Source organism: Haliotis cracherodii, unplaced genomic scaffold (genome assembly GCF_022045235.1).
Source record: "Haliotis cracherodii isolate W230 unplaced genomic scaffold, xgHalCrac1.p SCAF_5, whole genome shotgun sequence".
NCBI lineage: Eukaryota > Metazoa > Mollusca > Gastropoda > Lepetellida > Haliotidae > Haliotis > Haliotis cracherodii.
The window spans coordinates 42,916,040-42,939,687 of NW_027266308.1; the positions used below are offsets into that span (position 1 = coordinate 42,916,040).

Genomic DNA, 23,648 nt, shown 5'->3' on the forward strand with positions numbered 1-23,648 from the left:
TAGGTCCATGCATAAGCCAATTGGTCACACAGGTCACTCTTCATACAGTCATGTAACACAGGTTGTGTAAAGAAAGTCATAATAAACTCATTCATTGAACACATTTATAGTTACTACATGTATGTCCAAAAGTTTTGCTCATGGGTGCAGATCCTGTGTGCCCCAAAAGGGCCACTACCATACCTTGTTCCTTGTATAGTCTTACACACCATACTCCTTATTACGTGCCCTTTTCCAGTAAATACCATCAATCAGCTTCTAGACCAATCTTTTAGTAATAGTTATAAAAAACCCATAATTAGCCCCCAAAATGACATAACATACATATATGTTGTGTGTGACTTACATATTTCTTTACAGGAAACACATCAGTGTAGAAGGAGTATATAGATTCTTAGTAACTATTATCAAAAATGTTTTAGTTTTGACGATGTTGTTTGTTTGTTTGTTGTTTAACGCTGCAGTAATATTCCATCTATATGACGGCGATCTGTAAATAATCAAGTCTGGACCAGACAATCCACTGATTGATGTAATGAGCATCGATTCACACAACTGGGATAATGACATGCATCAACCATGTCAGCGAGCCTGACCACCCGATCCGGTTAGTCGCCTCTTATGGCAAGCATGGGTTGCAGAAGACCTATTCTACCCCGGATCTTCATGAGTTTACAACTTTGCGTATTATGGCGAATACAGTATATCCAACTCCAATGGTTACCTGTATTTTTTAATTGCAAACAGCTGAAAAGTAAAACCAAAACAAAAAGTAAAGACTTTTATTAAGCCAGGTATCTGTACAGTGTCCAACATTTGACTGTGATTACATCAACATGAGACAGAGATGAAACGATGACACCAACAAGCTCTCCCCTGCTGGAACAGTGTTGGTTTGGAGTGAGGATAAAATATACTACTCAACAGAAATTAAAGAACACCCGATTCTTTCATATCACTCAAAATAATCATCATAGCATGACAGTGAGTGAGAGAGTATGGTTTTACGCCGCTTTTAGCAATATTCCAGCAACATCACGGCGGGGGACACCGAAATGGGCTGCACACATTGTACCCATGTCGGGATTCGAACCCGGGTCTTCGGCATGACGAGCAAACGCTTTAACCACTAGGCTACCTGACCGCCCCCATAGTATGACAGATTAACTATGGTAATATAAAAAATTCGGGTCATTGTGTTTTTTAACATATTTTGAATAGAGTAAGTACATGTAGAAGTACCGGGAACCAATCATGTTGACTAGTTACGCTAAACCACTGACCGCAACTTCTTAGGGGTTGAATACCAGTAGTGTTAGTTACAAAAAGGAAGAGTTATTTCCCTTGAGAGAAACGCCCCTTGTTTTAAGCAGATTTACAGTGATTATTTCGGCAACTTAATGGCACATTAAATACATATTTTGACTAGTTTATACAAAGTAGAGACCCTGACTGGCTTGTTTGGGAGATGACACTTTTTCAATTACACAACTACAATTCTTCAAAGTGTCTTTATCCCAACAAGTAGTCTGTCATACAGACCCTGAAACAAATATATGCAGCCCATGCAAGTCTATAATGTTTGGCAAGTCTAGATATCTGAAAATGAAGAAAGTCTCTGGGCTCCTTTTTATTATATTTTTTTATAACTATAATTTGACAACTGTTTTTTTCTGTAAAATATGTTCATTTCAGAGACTAGATGTTAGTCTATCCAACAAGAGAAATTACTGATACTTTGATTTTACACATGGTTATTGACTCAAATCGAAGTCATTTCACAAGTTCTGTATAAAGGTCTTCTGAAAGTGTTAAAAAGTCCAAATTCACCTGTTCCACAAACTGACCATTTTGGAATAATAATAATTCTCTCAAAACACATCACTATAATACAGCAAAATGAAGGCTGCCGTTTCCAGAAACTGCTTAAACACCATTTACATGCATGGCAGACCATGCTGCTATTGTGTTCAATGAGTGAGTATGGTTTTACGCAACTCTTATCAATATTCCAAAATAACATGGCAGGGAACACCAGAAATGGACTTCACACATTGTACCCATGCAGGAATCAAACCCGGGCCTCCGGTGTGACGAGTGAATGCTTTAACCAGTGGGCTACCCCACCATCCTAGTAGGTGTTCAGGCCACAAGGGTTTCCTGAAGGTGAGCCATATTGGTTGGCAAACATTCCCCAGTGTCTACAAATGAGTCAGTCGCTGAAAAATTTTTGTCTAACAAATTAGAATTTGTGGTCCTTGAAAAGAACAAATATTACTTGTATTTATACGTAATACAGGACACAGTGAAAAGGCATCATACTTTAACTTTCATTTTTGAATTTGAAACAGCAAAAGTCTACAAGGCTTATTTCACATTTCTCATTTCTCTAAAGGGGGATGCCTTCTTCAATCTTCAGTCTCTGAATCAATTCAATTACCTGTCTTAGAAGTTTGCTTCTGTGAATAGTGACTGCAGCTTGGCTGTATCAGATAATGGCTGACAGAACCTAGTGACTACTTCATGAATTGTGAAAAAATATACTGATAAATCTTTGGTTAAACTTGAAATGCTAATTAACACTGGATGACAAAAACAATGACATGAGTGACCCTGTTGCACAACAAACCAAACTGATCACACATTACCTTTCTGAAATACTTTCTCAAAATTTCATTTCTTAGAAATCATATATAAATGTCAAATTAGTTTTTCGGCAAATTTTTCATAATGTGTACTCTCCCTATGATCAAATCAGTGTTATCCAGCATGAGACGAAACAGTGAATGCAGGTGAAAGCGGATCAATCAGTGTTATCCAGCATGAGACGAGATGGCGAATGCATGTGAAAGCCGTAGTTGCATCACTGATGTTAAAGCATCCCATATGTGATTAGGTGTGGAACAGGCAAGCCAATGGTTGATGAACAAGTTATTGGTGAATGAAAATCAGCTGGTCACATGACCCACTTAGTTTTATCCAAACTCAGCCTCCATTGTGGCCATCCAATACACAAGGTGTATTGCCAACCTGTTCCGTGATTCAGATGGCAGGTGATGAGATAAACAAACCAGGAAGGTTTTCGTGAAATTTTGACATATGTACGATGGACGTAACTAAACCTACCACAACACTATAATCGATCGTCACCAAAAACAATACTTCCTCCTAACATTCTAAACTTTATGAAACTGACACAAATGTCGGACATGCATGCACCCACGACATCACTGAAGACACTTCTCAAACACTAACACTAATACATGAAAGAGGGGAGGTAACTCCAACCCACAAACCAGATTTATCCTATTCAAATCAGAGGTTGACAATAAATAGTTGTCTTGAAGCAATGATTTTTGCAAAAATTATGCTCACATTTAGAGCAAGAAAAGAGTTCTATCAAAGTCCAAATTTACATTTCTATTTTTATGCAAAAAACCCCAAATGTTTTCAAAGGGGTTCTAATATTGCGAAAACATGCCTTAAAACCGAACATAGACTGTTTATCCTAATTTAACATATTTCTAACAAAACATGTTTGGTATATGTGTACAGATGTTTATACCATGAGATGAACAAAATACTGAACAATACGATTTGTAAAAAAACTGCTCCAAATAGTCTCGATTGTCTATTTAACACTGATCATCAATGAAATGTTTGTGTATTTTCAACACATAATATGTGAAGGTATGCTGACACTGTCACATCAACTAGTGTACATTGATATACCCTTGATGAATAAAAGTTAAAAATAAAATATATTATTTCCTGATATGTGAAGTTCAAATTGTCAATCAGTTATGTGACATTAACACATTAAAGCAGGTCAAATGGCATGTTTTCAAAATGTCATGGGATATACCATATTTAACCCAATAAACTTCCCAGTCTGTCTTAGTAGGTTTCAACACAAGGTGCACTATCAGAAAATATCACTAATCTGGACGGTTCCACTTGTTTATCCAACAAATAATTTCAAAATTAACAAATCCGTTTTACAAAGTATCAACCCGTTCACGCACGGTGATATTCCCATCGTTGGGGAAGAAGAGGAGAAGGAGCGACGGGAAGGAGGAAGTGGCATGATAGTCTGTCTCCAAGACCCAAGAGAATAAAGAAAGAAAGGAATCAAGCTCAAGTCTAGAATGGTTCGGCAGATTTAGATTGCAGGGTTAGAAACGAACAGTTTTTGTCCACTAGTCCTTACAATGATACCATATAGCAAAACCCTTAAATGGGCCAACTTCTACTAGTGCTTATGATACCTTTACTATTGGGCAGTTTGGTAAGGACTACAGGACTAGTGCCAATTTCTAACGCTGGATTGCCTCAACTCTAGGCTAAAATTAAGCTCCAATATAATCTTAATTGTGTAATTTATACTTTTTAATAAGATACCTTTATTTCTAGGACTAAGTGTTAGTTTAGGGGGAGGAGGGAGTGTTCAAGACTCACCTAGTTTCATTGTGGCACTTATTGGGTTTAATATGTTATAACATTTGTGTGTGTGTTTAATGTGTTGTGGGGCAACATACATTTCACTGCTAAAACATCATACAATCACAGGTGGGCATTCAACTTGAAATGAACATATTTACACTGTATCAATGATAAAATACTCAATAAGGTAATATATACATCAACATGATATGTACAAGGAAATAGACGCTATAAAAATGATCTTGGGAATAAATTGTTTCAGGTTTCAAATGAACAAATAGAATATCTCATTCAAAATTCTTTGAAGATTTCTGAGACATCATTGCCTCCATAACTGGAAGCCATGACAAGGCTGAATTGGTCACCTCGACCTTCCAAGGTCACGTACTGAACATCAAACCATACAGACAATAACTCAAAGCAAGGATGTTAAATTCAGACATCTAACATAATTGCTCAAAGCATGTTTTTTTATTGTTTGTTTTTAATATAAATTGTACATTTACGAAATGTCAATCAGGATGCAAGTGAAGAGTGAGTGAGTAATTATTGCCTTACGCAGCACCAGCAATTTTGCAGCTATTGGCAGCAAGGAAGCCAGTGAAGAAAAGAACTTGTAGTGTTAACTTGAAAAATAGAATTTGAGGTCGCCTTGACTTAAAATTCCAAATTGCCCTTGACAAGTAAATTTGGAATGACCATAGAAGAATCGGACCAGCAATTTGGACATATGTGCCACTGACCAAACCAACAAACCAACAAGTTGCATGTAGCGAATACTTCCCTGTACAATAAAACAAGGGTAAAATGTGAATACTGCATAAACCATATCTACCAGACATCTTGTCCCCTACATCAGCACCGTCTTGTCAAGTATAATACAAAGGGGAGGGAAAGGTTTTAAAAATGTCTAAAAATAAGTCAATTTCAACGCACTAAACGCCAAACGGCTGCATCAATTAAATCATGGACAAAGGTCAGTTAAAAATAGTTTGAAAGTCAAAGTAACCAATGACTCCAAGTCACACATAGAAAAAAGTATTTTGAAAATGATTTTTAACAATAGCAATAGACTGAAGAACACAGGAAGAGACAAAACACACTCTTTGTAGGCAGTCTTTAACACATTTCACTCGTAAACTCACTGAATAATACCACACTTTTTGTATTTCTGTCTCAGTTTTAGAAACTTTAAGCGATCTTGTTCAATGTTCAAAACAAGTTCAATATAAATATTATTCATCTAAAAGGGTCATATATATATTACGCAAAAGAAGCTTAAGAACACAATTTTTGCATATGACTAAATTAAGCTGTCACGTCAGGTTAACTGTGGTCATATGAAAAGAATTGGGTGTTCTTAACTTCTTTTGAGTAGTATATTTTACCTTTTCCCGAGATGATTAGGATGCACCTTACTGATTTTCTTCCATGATCAAACATCTTTTTTTGATTCTGTTTCATTCCTGTTTGTTTCAAGATCGCCTAACTCATACACTTCAGACGACAGGCTCTAGAAACAACAATACCAGTAATTAAAGTAATCTCGTGCAAATCGAGAGAAGGAATTTCTCCGTTTCTTTTTACGTACCAGTAAATTACCATAATACATACAATATCGTAACGATGAAATTATTTTTCAATCATGACATACAACCAATTTCCCAGCATTGTCAGAATCATCATCTACTAAAATACACATTAGTTTTTAGGAAATAAATAAAATGACAGGTGACAATATCTTTACTAAACACTCAAAATGTATGTATATATATATAATGACTTAAACAGGAACTATTTCAGGTTTGGCCAAGGTGAATTCTGTCTTTACATATCCTAAACATCAGATACCAATGAAAATAAAAACAATTGTTTCAACTCTCTTAAACTGATACATTGAATTAAGAAAATGTATGCATGTTTAATTATCAAACATTAAATCTTAGATATTGTCCAAAATGAGTAAAACTTATATTGCAGATATATCTGATATAGATACAGACACATCTCATCACCACGATAAGGCCACTTCAACTCCGAAACTCGAACTTAAACAGGAGTAACAAAGAAAGATTAATAGACACTTTACATATCACATCAATAACCATCACTTAACACTTTTCAAATAAACAACGAGCTCCACCAGGGGTTGGCATAGATCAACAGTGACGGGGAGCTGTAGGACGGATGTCCGACAAACGCATCACACAACATTAAGGGGAGATAATTCATATCCCAATAAAATAAATCTTAAGACTCTTGGAGAAAATTGACGTCTATTCAGCAGAGGCAACACATATTATAGACGAGATTATTTCAAGATTTGTTTTATCAAATAGTCATGAAGTGCATTTAAGAATTGAATAGTTAGTTAAAAAGGCGAGTACAGTGCTCTAAAAGTTGACTTGGGATTGTCAAGCTGTAGGATAAAATGATAGGGCAACACTGACGTCTGTTAGCATGGGGCAGATTGTATGTGCGGGTGTATTTACAAATTGCACCTTCAGTTAAAATAAGACAACCTTGGTGTTCTGTAGCTCACACTAACAGTACAAACAGTAAGTGTTGTGATTGTTCAGTGTGGTGCAGAATGCTCAGGTGTTGGGTACATTCTGACGTGTTGGTTACTCAACCAGGGCCTGTCAAAAGTTGTCTGTTCTCTTGTGTATGTTCTGTCTGTAGTCGTTTGTACACTATCAAGCATCGTGTAATTTAACTGAAGAAAACATTACATCAAGTGTTGCATATGTGAGGAAACATTACATTGTGTTGTGTATGTTCTGTTGAGGAAAACGTTACATGGAGTGTTGTGTTAAGTGAGGAATATAGTATTTTTTGCTGTTTACTTTAATTCTCTCATAATTACAAGATTTGACAACAAGACACCAAATTATGAACTTCTACCATATTGACACTTGTGAAGACTAAAGAATCACGAACTGTTGACAGACGATGCAGCTCACCATGCTCACAAAAGCCCTTGCTCACGTGAACGATGAAGTATTTTAGCTTCTACTGAGATATAGTGGAACGGAGATGAGGTGACAAAATGAATGAACACCAGATTGGCTGAGTCATAATGACACCATTACTGGCAAGTACTACACTACTCCAAAAAAGTTCAGGACCACTTGATTCTTTCATATTACTATAGTTAATCTGACATGGCATTTTTAACTAGAGTAATATGAAAGAACCACGGTCCTTAACTTTTTTGAGTAGTATATATCACTGATGTATTTATATGGATCCAATACAAATTCGCAAAATGACTGTTCATCGTAAGTCTGTATATACAATCACGAAAATCATGTTCACTATTCATAACAGAATGTGAACCTGTGAACAAAATGCCCTTGTTTCAATACACAACAGAAACGTCTGCAATCACAAGTATATAATAAAATGTGCGAATGGCAATACATGATCACAAACTGTTGTTCTGTACAAATGACATGAGGTGAAACAGATGGAAATTATACGCAAACCAGATGGAAATGAATGAGTATATTTGATGAAAGTGAAAACATAAATATTAATGAAATATTTATCAACAGTTTGATTATAATGATGACATCTTTACCACAACAATGCTGTATATGACGACATCCCCACTTCCAATTAGTCGTTCACAACAATCTCATTAAAATCAAATCTTTTACTCCGATACAAGACCTCTTTGTGTGAAGATCTGACACCTCTAGTGTCAAGCCTTCTAAATTCTTATAAATGCGACTGCCGCAATATGGTTGATGAGGCTACAAGCTAAGTATTCTAAATTCTCGATACAAGTGAGAGAAACATTCAGACCACCATATCTGATTTCTGTATCTCGAAAACAATCTTAAAACAACCAGTTCAAAATGTAGAACGCAGTGCCATTATATTGTTGTAGATATTTTATACACCCTGTCTTTTCTATGGGTCACAGTATCTACACTAAAAAAGTAGTTCCATAAAAGGGATATTTGTGTTTTGTGCTCTTTTGTAAAAATGGTAAACTAAAAAATGGTAAAGCAACACTGCCAAATTGTTTTAAGACAGCTGATTGGATAAAAAAACCTACACATCCTTCATGTAGACTGGGCGGTCAAAGTTGGCTCATGGTTGACCTGACGCGACCTTCTTTGGGGGTGTTATCAGATGTTCTTGCAGTGAGAGGTATTGGCCAGAGTAAAAGTTGTGATTTTAAGGACATTGTAGAGAGGTATTGGCCGGAGTAAAAGATGTGATTTTAAGGACATTGTAGAGAGGTATTGGGTGGAATAAAAGGTGTGATTTTAATGACATTGTTGTTCACTAGTACATACACTGTGCAGAAACGTCAAGATTCTATACCTCCACTCAAAGAAACAATATAAATATAAAACCTTCCTGAATGAATAATCCACTGAAAGTCACTTATCTGTGATTGCTTTACTTACAAACTGGTACTACAGATGTTTGGCCTGCCAGAAAATACATTGTAAAACGGTATCTTATTATCAGTACTTATTTATTGGATAAAAATTTGAAGGCTTTGTAGGCAAACCATATGATTCTATGGTGCCTTGTCTCTTTCATTCAAGATTATGGTAAATTATTGACAGAAAAGTGTTTAAGATTTACATGCATTCATGCACGCGTGCATGAATCATTTCGTGACCAACAGTAACATTACCAAGCATGAACAAAAACATGTGGCAAATAAGTCATAACGTTTTCCAAATCAAATTAGTTGCCATTTTGAGAGCTGGATTTGTAGATTTTTTCATGTGAACCTTAACTGGTATGAAAAAACTTTTTGTATCCTGTAAGGGAATCGTAAAGATGATATGAATGTACAGTTTTCTCTTTAAAGTTTGTAATCTTGGAAATGTCTGGACAATAAATTGATAATTGTTTAACAGGAAGCACAATAACAGCCTAACCTAAATGAACCTAACCTACGTATATACCAAGTGCTGATGTACACTGTCTTGTCAGCACCATGCTTGTCACACGTCGGGATCCACTTCTCCATGACAACCACATAGTTACCATGGTTACCATGCAGAAATAACTTTATTCACCAGGACAAATTCAAATGTGTTTATAAAAAATAATTATTGAGATAAGGAAGCATTAAAAGACGTGCCCCCAAAGTCTAATGGTACTATTTTAAATATATCCCCTTCCACCGAATTGGGGGTTCATTAAATTGTTTAGATGTATGAATAGCATGCACGAATAACGTCTGAACAGTGAGCAGGAAAGAATCTTGTAAATTTCTTTTTCCTTGGCTATCAATGTGGGATTCTTGCTTTTCAAATATCCCTGGGAGATAACCACTTGTGGTTTTCATGTCTAGAGTGCCGTTCCTTGTTTCAGTGTTACCAATGTCAGATATATCTGCATGACCAATTCCTGCATCAATCTAAAACTGCATGAAATCAAGTCCCCAAAATATAGAAAGCCTGCAGTGGTCAAATGGATACTGGGGCAAAAAGGAGACTGCAACATCATTCAGATACGGGATGATCACTTTCTAACCTACTTGGGTGACAGGTGACGTAAATTAGCACTAAACATCATAGAATGGCCTAAATATTGATGTTGTTTCACAAATACAGCCGTCTGCACAAATCGCTCTACAGCACTGACAGCAAGGGTGTAGATCAAGACCCATCACTCCATCAGTCACAACTAAGATGTGTAAATAAACACACTGTAACCATGGCAACAAATATATACAATATGGCAGGATGAGTTTAACACAGTAAAAACATTGAAGTGAGTGACAGCAATGAATAAAAGGCTTAGAAAAACCAGCACATTCTGCAGTAAAAAGGCTAAAATGTAAAAATATTGTGGATATCAGTTAGTTAAGAAGCTTAAAACATTTTTGATTTTTATGGTGCTCCCAAACTGCAGAAGTACATGATTACCGGTATACAATGTCTTTATATAGACTTAGATTCTACACTTTCTTTCAAAAAATGAAATTCAGTTGACTAAGAGAGTATCATCAGGCAAAAAAAAGAATGTGTGTACTTCCTGTTTCAGCCCTTTCAAAACTCTGGTAGGTGGGTTCTTCTGATTTTAAAAAGATTTTTGTTTCTTTACAAATCAGAAATTTGCAGTAAGTCAGTTAAAGCCTTCTTCCACATGCAGACACCGACTGGCGTTTCTATAGTGAAGCCATTGGCACGAAATACTGACAATACCAAGATGGGGGAAAAATGGACAGTGCAACTTGAGAAAAATGAGAAAATGTTCAGGTTTGGGGATTTCAGAGTCGGTCTGGAAAGCAGAAACACACATACTTTTTCATGCCTATGAACTCATGGAATCATGCACCGGTTACAGTTGGTAGGATATTCCTGGGGTCCTATCAGGAACTTAAACTTACATGTCTCTGATCATTTACCACAATGGTAAACTTTCAGGCTTAAAGAGGGACTATGCTTGGGCTGGCAGTCCTGGTACTTGCAGTAGGTTTCATTCGAGTAAGCCAAGGACAACTTTGTCTGCGAACTGAAATTCTATGACGTATATCAACCTAGTTAATGACACCAGTTACCCAGACAATGTGTCAGTTTTACACAGGGCACCGACTACAACATAAACCTGGAGGACGTGGGAACCTGGCAATGGAGCAAGTCCCTCTTTAAATTCATGCTTACTTCCACACAACTACTACAGTAACTTTATTCCTGAACTTCAACACAAAGACAAACCGACAGACTGTGGGATACGCACCAAGTAGCACTATACATTACTATGTCCCACCGAATTACTGCCGACACATCCACAGAAAATGAACAGCAAGTTAAAGAGGAGACAACTCAGCATCTGATTCCTGAATTTTGGAAGGGTTTATTCCCTTCTAGTTCTTTTCCGCATTGATGCCATCTCGGCTTCACTTCCACGTTTACTGTGCTTCAGATGCACCTGCGACTGCGCAGTTAGCTGCAGTTTTATCGCACTTGTGTTCAGCTTAGATGATGTTAGCAACTTCTTCAGGCCCTTCATCTTCTCACTGCGGAGAGACAAAGAAACTGGGTCCAAGCTTGCTAGAATGTCGACCTTGGTCCCAAGGTCATCTGGTGCTGGTTGAGAATCTGTTTCCTTTCTGCACAGCATCATGTCAGCAGGGCTTTCAGCTTTCAACATGGTCTCAACCGTCAGCCCCATGAAGGGTGTGCCATTCGATTTTGTACTAAGAAATTCATTAATTTCTACTCTGGGCTCGGAGGATGTGGAGGTGGCTATAGCAGTGGCTGTTGTTGTGAAAGGCTCACCCCCTCCTAACAAATAATCCTTGTTCAAAATAGACTCACTACAGGCCTGAGCTAAAGCTGCAATGTTGGGATTGGGCGTGTCATTCTGTCCTTCTTCTCCGACCTTGGAAACAAGTTCCTCGATCGTTGATTTGATTTGATCATCGTCACTCTTACCATTCACACTGACCCCATTTCCATTACTTTTCACATCATTCTTTGTCTCCGCATCATTCGCTGCCTTCTTCCGGCCCCGTCTCCCTCTCCCAACAGGAGCCGTTCCGTCACTGTGTGATGCTCTTCGTGTTGATTCACGTTTAGCCTTCGGTTCTTGGTTCTCTTCTTCTTCATCATCATCGTCTCCATCAGACGCTCCAACATCCAGGAAACATCGAACGCGGGGATCAAACTTTGAGAGCGTGTACACTAAGTGCTGCGCCCAACCTACGTGAAGCACTGGTGTAGAGCTTCCCTCTTCCCACTCGCAGATACCGTCGTAAAAGCGTAAAATGTCCTTGTATACCTCAGGATCTTGCAGAAGTGGACGTGTCTCTGAATTTCTGTGTAATTCACTTGCTACGCTTCTGACAATGTTTGGAACAAGTTCATTGGCTATCTCCAGGAACTCCTTGTAGATTTCTTCATCTTCACGGTTGTAGTTGAAGCTGCAAGAAAGGAACCAGTGTCAGACAATCACACACAATGTAGCCTTGCCATGTACATCTCCCCCAACCTGGCTCGCATGGCTGTCAGACAATCACACACAATGTAGCCTTGCCATGTACATCTCCCCCAACCTGGCTCGCATGGCTGTCAGACAATCACACACAATGTAGCCTTGCCATGTACATCTCCCCCAACCTGGCTCGCATGGCTGTCAGACAATCACACACAATGTAGCCTTGCCATGTACATCTCCCCAACCTGGCTCGCATGGCTGTCAGACAATCACACACAATGTAGCCTTGCCATGTACATCTCCCCAACCTGGCTCGCATGGCTGTCAGACAATCACACACAATGTAGCCTTGCCATGTACATCTCCCCAACCTGGCTCGCATGGCTGTCAGACAATCACACACAATGTAGCCTTGCCATGTACATCTCACCCAAACTGGATGGTATGGCTGTCAGACAATCACACACAATGTAGCCTTGCCATGCACATCTCACCCCAACTGGCTGGTATGGCTGTCAGACAATCACACACAATGTAGCCCTGCCATGAACGTCTCACCCAACCAGGCTCGCATGGCTGTCAGACAATCACACACAATGTAGCCTTGCCATGTACATCTCACCCAAACTGGCTGGTATGGCTGTCAGACAATTACACACAATATAGCCTTGCCATGCACATCTCACCCAAACTGGCTGGTATGGCTGTCAGACAATCACACACAATGTAGCCTTGCCATGCACATCTCACCAAACTGGCTCCCATGGCTGTCAGACACACACACTGTGTCACACTTTCCTCTTGACAACAGAGCTGGCATCTTTGAAGACGCAATGATACACACTGTGTCACACTTACCTCTTGACAACAGAGCTGGCATCAGCCCACGCTTGTATGGCATCTTTGAAGACGCAATGATACACACTGTGTCACACTTACCTCTTGACAACAGAGCTGGTATCAGCCCACGCTTGTATGGCATCTTTGTAGACGCAATGATACACACTGTGTCACACTTACCTCTTGACAACAGAGCTGGCATCAGCCCACGCTTGTATGGCATCTTTGTAGACACAATGATACACACTGTGTCACACTTACCTCTTGACAACAGAGCTGGCATCAGCCCACGCTTGTATGGCATCTTTGTAGACGCAATGATACACACTGTGTCACACTTACCTCTTGACAACAGAGCTGGCATCAGCCCACGCTTGTATGGCATCTTTGTAGACACAATGATACACACTGTGTCACACTTACCTCTTGACAACAGAGCTGGCATCAGCCCACGCTTGTATGGCATCTTTGTAGACGCAATGATACACACTGTGTCACACTTACCTCTTGACAACAGAGCTGGCATCAGCCCACGCTTGTATGGCATCTTTGTAGAGTTTCTTCCTGTACAGGAATCCCCCGAGATATGTGTATGGATAGACATGCTGGTTGTTGTAATTCTTCTTGCATGATGTGATGGCCTCCTTGAAAAGTTCCAAAGGCGGAGGTCGACCAGGTGAGGTAGATATCTCCTCCAAATCTCCCAAGTTGCCAAGGGCCATGGGATACCTGTAGAGAGGGGACATTTAGCTTACAGCTTTCCTTGACTACACATTTGATCAAATAACACGCACAATAACGAAATACAGTTACCCTGGAACCAAGTTGGGCAAACCTAGTCAGGATGGAAGGAATACTTTGAAATAAGAGGAGCTATCAGTCAGTCAAGTATGAGACAATCTGAGCTGACCACATATCTACAAAGGGATAAATAGGGCTCAATTTAAGGAACTTGATTTTACTTGCACAAGGTGCATGTTGGCATGAAGAGCTAGTTGCACCAGACAAAACCAATTTGCGCTCAGGTCCCATGAATATTCAAAATTGAAACATATTTGCACCAACTACTGTATATGACTGTAGATAAGCCGATCTCATAGATAATCTGTATCAAAATGTTATGTGCAGTAGAAAAGCCGGACTTCCAACCTTGTGTCGTCATGATCTGTCATCGAAAATAGAATATCAACAAATCTATATTTAATTACACAAGTTAATCCTGTCGTTACACCATCGGTAATAAAAAGTGTTCATTGTATATCTGGACTCATGTTTGTAATCTACGTGATCTATTTTATTAATCTTAATCAAACTTTCATTTAAACATATTTACATAAATTTTGGTGAAATCATGTGTTCCTCTGATACTTACAACTTCCATTTGCCCCATTCCATAAGGTCCGCCTTACCAACATATCGTTATTTACAGCAACCACGATCATATTACCGCTATTGACACTTTGAAACCAACCTTAGTTGACAGAGAATGGATATAACCGCCATACTTTGACTTGTTAAAAGTAATACAACTAAATGTCAACATTGTTTCTGCAATGGAAATAGCAAGATCACGTCAAACCTCAACGGTGATTTGTCAAATTGTTCCTTGCGAATAAGTGCTACTGCACAATCAAGGTTACGGTTAAAGTTATATTGAAGATATATAGTAAAACCTCCAATTAAAATAACACAACATCAGAATATATTATTCGTAGTAAAATAGTAGTTTAAGATACAATTTTTTCAATCATTGCATCAAAATTCTTTTCCGTTATATTATTGCGTATGTTTTAACGTAATCACAGGTAGATAGGGAGAAAATGTGTCTACAGCTGAATGCTATTTCACAGAGTAATCATTATCCCTGCGTATAAAACAACGCCTAGCATAACAAGAAATACAATCGAAACGATAAATCATCATGTATAGTGATGTTTAATTGCAAATTTCACCTTTTCATTGACCAAGTTTGTTAAAGCATTGTTCAGTCACCTGATGTAGTTTTTTTACCAACAGAAAAAGAATTTGATGAAAGTGTAACTAACACATAAGCCGACCCCTTTTCTACAGAATCTATTCTGTCAAAATTCGGCTTATCTACGGTCATATACAGTAGGTAAAATCTCATATCTTTGATGACTGTGTCATGTATTATGAATTAACTACACACAACACATAGAATTGTAACATAGTGTGGTAAATAAAGGTTAGAGGTACTGCATTTATTCGAAGATCAATGTTGGACAAGTAAGGGTTTGTCAACCAAACATTTGAATATGTGCATGTAGATTAAAATATAAGGATGCATTTTTCAATAATAGGTTGCACTGGTACATGTTTTATAGCTAAATCGAGCCCTTATAATACAACATATTTGAAAAATTAAAGCAACTAGAACAAAAGAACTTCTATACCGGACGGACCTCCGTGCATCACGTGGGTTATGTCCATTGATATAACACTATATTGTAAGGTCTACTGAATGAGGTTTATCTGTGTTCCAGCTGTGTGGTGATTGGCTCAACTTACTTTGCTAGATGACCTTTATCATACAGCAGCCACAGTAATTCCTGAAAAAGGGAGAACAAAACCACATCAAAAGCAGTCTCTAATTATCTTCTTTAGGTCCAAAATTTAAAAAAAAATTTAAGCCTTAGTTGTACTCTGACAGCGGATGGGCACAGCATGATTGTTATCCTTTATTCAAATCTTTCCGTTCATTGGTTGATCTTCCATGGTGTCTCAGACAGTGAGAGAATGCTATTTTATGCCAATGGCCACGATCTGAACTCTTTCACTAGTTTCAGCTACTTCATGTCAGACCCCGCTGGCCTCAAAGTTGTGATGAAAACAGTCACCGGTGCGACCTAAATTTCAATTTGCCTAGTGTCTACTGTCTAAAATTCAGAGGTAGCCAACTTGCTCAAAGCAATATTCCAGCAATATCACACCTGATAACTGGCTTCAAACTTTGTTCCCAATTGGAGAATCAAATCCCGGCCTTCGGCGTGATGAGCTAAAGCTTTAATCCCTGGACTACCCCATCGTCCACAATAGAAAAAGGTGATCATGGCACAAAGTGCCACAATACACTGATCCCCGCAACCTCCTTCTTCTCCTTGTTATCATTAAGAGAAATCTACATGAATATAGGATGTTACTCTCATTCCAATGAATACCAAAATTTGAATGTTTCTTGAGTAACCTTGTTCCACCTCTGATAATACACCAACACTGCATCCATAAGCAGTCTGAGTGAGTGAGTGAGTGAGTGAGTGCCCGTGCCCCCCATAAGTAGTCTGAACAGTATCCTTGAGTGAGTGAGTTGGGTTTAATGCCGCTTTTAACAGTATTCCAGTTATATCGCGGTGTGTCAGCTAAATGTGGGAGGAAAGCCTGAAGTGATGCAGGTCTCAGACGTTTACCACTTCGGTGAAACCCATGGGCACGGGTATGGTGCTGACAAACCTAGAAACATAATCGGGGCGAACCGGGATTCGAACCCACAATCATGGGTTTCCGGCGTGCCCAAGGGACGCAACTCTGCACAGCGAATCGCGGCGCCTTAGACGACTGGGCCACCCGTGCCCCCTCAGTATCCTTGAGCAAGTAGTTTTGGTGAATAGAAAAATTAATTAAAATAGCAGCTCCAATTACATTCTTTGGTCTCATCGTTGGTGTACCTAGAATGCAGGGATTTCCCGGGTCTGCCTTTTTTCAAGTCCCGGGATTCTCAGTCATAAATTTGAGTGGTGTAAGGTATGAACATTGGGGGCCAGTCGACCTGTTACACACTTCACTTGATTTCCAAGAATTTTATCGATGTCACATCATTGCACAATAATGTGTCCTGTTTGTCTAATATTTGCTAAAGGGAGGCATATATGTAATTCTTTTTTAAATCACTGAAACTAACTCCAACCACTATTCAACCTTTAAACCAAGGATCATTAGGACAAACATGATGCACAAATACGAACTGAATCCTGCTGTCTACAGACCATAATATTTGTTTCACCTTTCGAAAAGGAATTTTTTCAATTAACATATACCATTTGTGCTGATGAAAAGTACAGTGAAAGACTATTCCTAACAAAACTGTTCAGATGAATAAATTTACGCATTCAGCAATATTCCTGCTATATCACAGCAGCCATTATCAAAATAAGTCTGGACCAGACAGTCCAGTGATCGATAGTGTAAGCAACGATCAATGACGTCAGGGTACAATGACATACAATCAACCAAGTCACCGAGCCTAACCACCTGATCCATGAAGTCGCCTGTTACGACCAGCATAGGTTGTTGGGGAGCAATTCAAACCCCGAATCCTCATGGGGCCTATATCACATTCGAAATAATTTATTTTTAAATTGTCAGGGGGAAAGGCTATTTGGCATCATTGTAAGTGTGCATACCTGCTGCAGGGTTACTTGGGAGCAATTCAAACATGGAATCCTCATGGGGCCTATATTAAATTTGAAATAATTTATTTTTAAATTGTCAGGGGGAAAGGCTATTTGGCATCATTGTAAGTGAGCATACCTGCTGCAAGGATCCCATCTCCACACTGTCCATGGTGGCGTTTAAAGACGGATTTATTCCAGACACAATGGCTGCTGTCTCCATATGCCGGCTGCACACCACGGGCTGGCCATTCAAGTATAACCAACTCTTCTCTGTAACGCCAACGTTGATTGGCTGACCTCGCTTGTCCTCATTGCCCTTGCCTAGCAACAGATGCACAACATGACAACAGGATTAAAGGAATAACAATGTACATGTTCTACCCGGCTAACACTTTGTCACAGGAATGAAGTCATCTTATTCAAGATATAAAATATAATCCAAATGGGGCACAGAACAATGTTATTAGATTATTCTGAGAAATTGGTAACAGACACACACATATATACTGAGAATCATCGGATCATCGATCTACGTAATTGGGATCGATGACATGCATCAACAAAATCAGCGAGCCTGACCTGGCGTTAAACAACAGACCAACCAACCAACTGTATGTGAGACCACTGGCCCACACACAAGATTTGTATGTTTGTTTGTTGTTTAACGTCGCACTCAGCAATATTCCAGCTGTATGACGGCGGTCCATAAATAATCAAGTCTGGACCAGACAATCCAGTGATTGTCATTGAGCATCAATCCACGCAATTGGGATACGATTACATGCATCAACCAAGTCAGCGAGCCTGACAACCCTATCACCTTAGTCGAAAGCATGGGTTGCAGAAGATAATTCTACCCCGGATCTTCACAGGGCCGCAACTTAAGGGACGGAAATTAACCAATAATGTCAACTAGCCAGAACAATGACAACATATAGCAATACGCCCAAAATATTTGAAATGCTACTAGTCCTTAGGATACCTTCATACTAAAGGGCAAGTAAAATGAAAAAAAAGAAAGGTCCGAGGTAGAATAGGTCTTTAGCAACTCATGCTGGTCATAAAAGACGACTAATGGGATTGGGTGGTCAGGCTAGCTGACTTGGTTGATGCATGTTATCGTATCCCAATGACGTAGATTGATGCTCATGATGTCAATCACTGGATGGTCTGGTCCAGACTCGATTATTTACAGACCGCCGTCAAATAGTTGGAATATTGCTAAGTGCTGTGTTAACCAAAAAGCAAACAAACACATCTTCTATCAAATGTAAATCCAAAGCGTTGACTTTTAATTACACATACATTCCGTGTTCCACAGTTAACATGGACATACATGTACAGATTTTTGCCAACCCGCGACGATAAAAAGCAAATTAAGAATTTGTCAAATACAACTCAGTTTCTAACTCATATACACAACTAGATTGCAAACTATTTAACTGCCCATGAGTTATTCTTACTCATATCCTTAACACTTTGTTTACAATCTGAACATTGCCCACTTCCTGAAAGTGACAAGGCAAAACCAAAACCGAAACTAAACACGACATTCTTGACAAAAGCTGCCCACATGACTATAAGCACAATCCAAGACATAAAGCATTTCATATGCTTATGGTTATTTGTGCTACAGGGCAGAGCACGAGACAAGCTTTTGGTTATTTTGTGGATTTTACCCATAGGTTTGATTTAGATTGGCAATCCACATTTTTTAGAGGGTGTTCAAATATTTTTTACCCACCTGTTTCCTGATATTTGGGCATATTAACTTGAAAACCTGTTTCGTAAGAATCCCTGCAATTCTAATTCTAATTCATTGCATGCGGCTCCCTCTCCAAGAAGCCATTTTTGTTTGCAAAAAAGGCATTGTAAGAAAGGCACTACTTCAATAAGTGACTGTTTAAGATACATTGTCTTGGCATGGTGTGCTGATTCAGTTGGAATCTATCAGTATTTGAGTTGCACAAGTTTTTCTGAATGTTATTGTTGGTAGGTGAATTTCGCAAACGGCTGATACACAATCATTTTGTAACATATGCAATCGTTTTATTTCAATATCATATTTATAATTTTTGATGCGTAATTGATACACTAGGATTGGATTTGTGTGCGTATTTCAGTTTATATAATGCATATTTTATGCAAACATGGCAAATACACAGCTTACCTAGAGCTCTCGGCATACAGATTATCCCTCTACAGAACTTTATACACCTCAGGAAAGAATCATAACATACAGGGCATCTTCCACATTCTTCCAAAGCCATAGCAATTGGTGCAGTCTTACTAATATTCAGAAACCATTTACAAGCAACCTACTGTACCGTCTCCACTCCTATCTTTGATAACCTCATATTTCTAACAGTAGAGTAAAATTGGAATTATTTAAGAAGAAAATAACACCCACACTGTCAAAAGAGGACACAATCCTCTTTTTAATCAGCTCCTAGAAGAAACATGAGGTATTGGGGACCTATTCGAGTCACAATCACAAGGCCAAGTTTGTAATGACTGATGTGTGTTCAGATCTTCTCTTGCAAAGTATCAAAAGCGCCTGGACACCCTTCCAACTCTTTCTAAATCTGTATTTTTCTCCTCAAAATTATGTATGTACATACGATTTAAATAAAATGTAACAAGCAACATTATTTTAATTAAATATACTTTTCAAGCTATATGACAGCAGCCATAAATTGTCAAGTTTGGACAAGACAATCCATCGACTGATATCATGAGCAAAAGATCCATGCTGTCTGGATATGATGGGACACTATCATCCAAGTCACCTGATCACCTGATTCGTTAAGTCTCCTCTTACAACTAGCATAGGATGCTGGTGACATTTTCTAACCTGGAATCTCAAGGGGGTCAACTGTATTCACTAAAACAAAATTGTCCCCATAAAAGTGAACCTGTAATTACCATGCCATGTGACTTCAGCTGACTCTGTCAAGTCCTTCCCGAACACAACCCATGCATGGTCCTCGGACAGCGCCAGGTGTACATCGTTCAGACGCAGAACTTGGCAGGCTGCCACCACCGCAAATGCAACACCAAAACAATCTAGCTTGTTTCCTGGAAAATGAATAAAGGGCTACTTTTACTCCCAATTCTTGTCAAATTAGTTTTAGGAATCAGACGAAAGAAAGGGTCAGTGAAGCTGAAAACTGCTTTTGACCAACACTGATCACTGCTGATACCAGTCTCGATCTGTGACACCTGCAAAAGAAGCAGGTTGTATTAAGTCAGGACAATCAAACCATGATTTGATAAAGACAATAAAGTTGCAAGTTTTTTTAATGTAATGGCAACAGTCTGTTGTTTCTTGGCAGCTGAGAACAGGCAAAGTTTCCTCCCTTACACAGTTCTTGTAGGACAACAAGAATTATATTTGTTTTCTTTTTGCAATAACAATATGACACATGTCACCATGTGCAAAGCAGACTCAAACAAACTTCAGCTAGAGCTAAAGATGTGCGGTATTGTCGGTATATCTGTAAATTGAGGTTTATTCTTCCCTCGGTACATATGACAATATCATTTTTTCATGCTTGATGTGGGGTGGTGGGGTAGCCTAGTGGTTAAAGTGTATTTATTGACTGAGTAAACATCATGTTGTACCAGCATCTTGTTCTGTTCCATTTATGAACTTCAATTCATACCTTAATGTATCAGATTGCTGCTGAATTCAAAATTTTACATTATACAATATTGTCGTACGAATCACAATACGGCCTTGTGCATTGCAAAATATTGTGATACACTTTAAACCTCCAATACCCATCCCTAGCTAGGGCATCTATGTGCTTAATGAAACTTTTCTGTTGTAATAATAAATACATCATGGAAACAACTTGTGCAGATAACTTGATAAGGAGGAAGCTGATAACAGATGAATGACAACGACTGCTAAACTGGTTGTGTTGTCACCAACAAATGGAAAAGGCATGGACATTCTGGAATAAAACTTGGGGTCCCCAGCTGGTATTAAACCACATATAAGAAAGACATGCTTTTGAGCCAGGTTAGAAAATGAAACACCTGAGGGTGTACGATATGTTGTCAAAGTCAATCTACTTTAAATTACCAGTAACCACTGGTAACCAGAGTTAGAAATTGGCACTAGTCCTATAGTTCTTGCTAAACTGCCCAATAGTTAAGGTATTGTAAGGACTAGCAGAAATTTGCCCTTTTTAAGGGTTTTGCTATATGCTATCATTATAAGGACTAGTCGTCTAAAACTATTAGTTTCGAACGCTGGGTAACAGGTCTTGGTAATTACTACAAAGTACAATACATAACTGTCTATGTTTACAGATATCCCAACTCTTTCCGTAAAATGTTCAACTGAAATTCCATCCTCCTGTAAATATAGATTTTGCAACAAAACAGTATTTAAATGTTAAATGTTAACATACTGTCATTAATTCTTCCTTTTAGAAATAACATCTTCTAAATAACATTGGATGATATATATTTTACGTCACTTCTTCAGATTAATGCACCTTGAACAGCACTGGCCCGGTATAAGGGAGGGAACTCTGGGAGTTTTAGCAATATGGATTATATATAACATGTATTTACCAGTCGTAGAATGCTAAATTGTTCCCAAATACAAATTTAACTTTCAATGCAACAACACATATTTACACCATGTTCATAGACATGATCTAGGCCTACAGTGTTGAGTTTACATATCACCATCAAGACAATTAGAGGAAATGATTAATCAATATTTTAAAATGCTGTTGCTCTAATAAATTGTATATTTACTCAACAAGGACTAAAATGTTGTGACCTACAGAACATATAAACATGATAAGAAATCAAGGTAAAGCTATGAATGTCAATAACAACAAGGAACACCTCAATCTCACATAAGCTACAAATGAGGTAGGTACAATAACATGTTTCTCAGGAAGAATATTAAATAATGATTCATTATCCAATGTTATCAGCTGCATGTCATTGCTTTATTACCAAACACATTTTATTTATGACAATATGAGTAATGTTGGTGATCAATAACGAAAATCATAAATTAACTCCAACCCTCTCTATTAAACAGTCCTTTTTATTTCCCAGTTGCGAAATGTACCAGTAACTAAACGCTTAAGCAAGCAATCAATAACTAAGATGTGCGCGTCCACCGACCTCGGGTTTATTATAATATTAAAATATAGCAATATGATAATGAGGAACTCTTTACTCAATCGATGGTCTCTGCTAGTGTGAATCGTCATAGGCAAATGGTAGTGCACCGGCTGCGCACTAGAATTACTGCGCGCAAACTGACAGGTGTCGTCTATAAACAAAATCAAGACTATGAAGAAACGACACCATGGCAACTCATTTAGTCACAAAGATTACATAGATAAATGATTAAAATTCACATTGGTACATCGAAATCCATACGATTTTAATTAGATTGACCACAGCATGAGATCGCATGTGAGGTACTTACCCGTCAGAAAGCTGTAGAGAGATTGGAGGTGTGCTTTATCCTTGTAGTAACTGCGCGTTAGCGAACTCCAAATAACGTCTGACACCTTCTTCACTAACTCTCGTGAGGAATACTCTCCAGTGTTGTTTGACAGATCAACAGAGCTCTTGACAAGCGTCACAAATTTAGTGTAGAGCGCTTCAACTGTAGAAAGTTCGATCACAGGAAAGATCGGTTCCAAACCTTTAGCTTTATCGTCCCGTGATGACACTGCTCTGTTGAGTGTCAGTGTATTTTCAATACACCCCAACACAATTGACAATAAAGCTAAGTTGGGCTCTTCGGAATTTGCCAGTTGATCTCTAAATAAGTCGACAGCAGATTGAATACTTTGTAGAGGGAAATGTTGTTTTTCGCGATCCCGAAAGCCCGCCATCTTGAAGCCGCTTATCGGCTTTCATCGGCCTACGTTCGGATCTTTCCGTAAAATTTGCTTCCGCTTTTCGATGATTGTCGGAAACCAGCGACAACAAGTTACTAGCAAAGAACCGAAATAAAAATCAGTTTGTGGTAGTAAGTCCAAAACACAG

The 23,648-nt window shown here is 38.5% G+C and overlaps 1 protein-coding gene across 1 annotated transcript; it reads right to left on the reverse strand.

The window, feature by feature from the left end:
• Window positions 1-778: 778 nt before the first annotated feature.
• LOC139444341 (menin-like) lies at window positions 779-23,500 on the reverse strand. The gene is made up of 6 exons (XM_071225277.1): window positions 23,080-23,500; window positions 20,538-20,690; window positions 17,749-17,933; window positions 15,733-15,773; window positions 13,708-13,932; window positions 779-12,349 (listed from the first exon to the last, which is right to left on the reverse strand). Exons 1-6 carry the CDS (start codon window positions 23,492-23,494, stop codon window positions 11,281-11,283), a joined length of 2,088 nt encoding a protein of 695 aa, XP_071081378.1. The 5' UTR covers window positions 23,495-23,500; the 3' UTR covers window positions 779-11,280.
• Window positions 23,501-23,648: the final 148 nt, after the last annotated feature.

Excerpts from the sequence above, each read along its gene's own strand:
- LOC139444341 (XM_071225277.1), bottom strand. The coding sequence starts at position 23,494 with ATGGCGGGCTTTCGGGATCGCGAAAAACAACATTTCCCTCTACAAAGT. Across the intron at positions 20,691-23,079 it reads TCTCTACAGCTTTCTGACGG|GAAACAAGCTAGATTGTTTT; the intron begins GTAAGTACCTCA and ends TTCATTTTCCAG. Across the intron at positions 15,774-17,748 it reads AGATGGGATCCTTGCAGCAG|GAATTACTGTGGCTGCTGTA; the intron begins GTATGCTCACTT and ends TCCCTTTTTCAG.